The sequence below is a fragment of the Rhinopithecus bieti genome, unplaced genomic scaffold (assembly GCF_001698545.2).
Source record: "Rhinopithecus bieti isolate Rb0 unplaced genomic scaffold, ASM169854v2 scaffold_4666, whole genome shotgun sequence".
Taxonomy (NCBI): Eukaryota; Metazoa; Chordata; class Mammalia; order Primates; family Cercopithecidae; genus Rhinopithecus; species Rhinopithecus bieti.
The window spans coordinates 1,604,048-1,605,719 of NW_016804530.1; the positions used below are offsets into that span (position 1 = coordinate 1,604,048).

General features: G+C 52.8%; 1 protein-coding gene across 3 annotated transcripts in view; it reads right to left on the reverse strand.

Annotated features, from left to right (window-relative positions):
- The window catches only part of TCN2 (transcobalamin 2), a 22,693-nt gene continuing 21,021 nt past the window's right edge, over nucleotides 1-1,672 (reverse strand). For 2 of the 3 annotated variants that reach the window (XM_017869022.1, XM_017869021.1), the window contains exon 8: nucleotides 2-598. In XM_017869022.1, the coding sequence (XP_017724511.1) occupies nucleotides 554-598 (45 nt within the window). In that variant the 3' untranslated portion in view covers nucleotides 2-553. Of the gene's footprint in view, nucleotides 599-1,672 lie in introns of all 3 variants that reach the window. The other variant, XM_017869020.1, reaches the window with a different exon arrangement.

Here is a 1,672-nt window from a genome sequence, read left to right on the forward strand (position 1 = left end):
AGCAGGTCCATAGGCCATCAATGCTTTAATTTTGTCAGAGGCGGGCACTGAGCAGCCCTGCTGAGGTCTCCCCAGCTACTGTGCCACAACCAACTCGGAGCTGCCACTCTAATAGCAGAGTGGAGAGCTGGGGTCAGGGCCATAGCCCCTGGGCTGAGGAGGCCTTCTTGCAGGACCCCAACTACAGAACATGTGGTCCTCACAACACCTGAGGCCTCCTTTTCCTTTTGCCAAGGAGTCTGAGATGCTTCATGCCCATCAGACCATGGGGTGGCCTTCGTGGGAGACCTGCAGGGCCAGGCTGGCCAGACCTGGCCAGAAAGACTTCCCAGGGAAGGTGCTTGGCTCCCTGTTCCAGGGTGGGCCATGGTGTAGGGCCCTTGAAGGGGTTGTGGCTGGGGTGATCCCAGAGGGCATTGCTCCAAGTGCACAGGAGGTGGCAGCAGGGTCAGGCAAGTTCCTGTTCCAGGGACATCAGGAGGGAGGGTAGAAGCCCAGGGAGTGTGCGAGGCTGCTGGGATGAGGGAGTTCAGGGGCTACCAGCTAACCAGCCTCAGCTCAATGGTTTCTCCATCCTTGGGTCTGTAGTCAGCAATACCTGCAGAAACAGATTGAGCAAGGTGGGGTGAACTGGGCAGAATATCGTACCCTGCAACCTCATCTTCCAGTCTCCCAACCCTGAGGCCAGGGTCTGTAAGAATCTACCTGGGGCTTGGTGGTGGGAAGCTGGAACCTCCCCAAAGCCTGCTCAAAGACTCTGAACTCAGCTTCCTAAAGGGTTCCTGAGGCCACGGGCTCATGTGGCAATAAAAACACCTGACAGGAAGGGTCACTGTCTTTGTAATACTCCAGGGGCCATCAGGAAGAGAAACTTGCGCAGTGTGGTCTGGAGAGGGAACCAGGACCATGCATGAAGTCTCCTAGGAGTCAGCCTTCACTCACTACAGAGAATCCAGGCTCTAGGAGGACGCCTGGATTCAAGCCCCAGCTCTGTCATTCATTACTGCTGTGACTCTGGACAAGTTATTTAACCTCTGAGTGAGTGAGTGTCAGTGCGCTTGTTGGTTAGGTGGGAATGCAGCCTGCAGGGGAGCTGAAAGGGCCCTCTGAGAGAGTCAGGTGTCAGAAATGTTCCCTTTCAATGGAGGTGCTATGATCCAAAATGTCTGTGTCCCCCCAAAATTTAATTGTTAAAACCTAACCTCAAAGGTGATGGTATCAGGAGGCCTTAGGGCCTTTGGGAGGTGATTAGGTCATGAGGGTAGAGCCTCACGAATGGGATAGGAAAGTGCCATTATAGGCCGAGCAGGGTGGCTCACACCTGGAATCCCAGCACTTTGGGAGGCCGAGGCAGGCAGATCACTTGAGCTCAGGAGTTCAAGACCAGCCTAAGCAACATGGTGAAACCACATCTCTATCAAAAATACAAAAAACTATCTGGGCTTTGTGGCATGGGCCTATGGTCACACCTACTCAGGAGGCTGAGGTGGGAGGATTGCTTAAGCCTGGGAGGCAGAAGTCACAGTGAGCTGAGATGGTGATACTGCACTCAGCGTGGGTGACAGAGTGAGACCCCCATCTCAAAAAAAAAATATATATATATATATTTTAACTACCATTATAAAAGAGGTTCCTTCACCAGGCAAGGGCCAGGAAAATATATATATATATA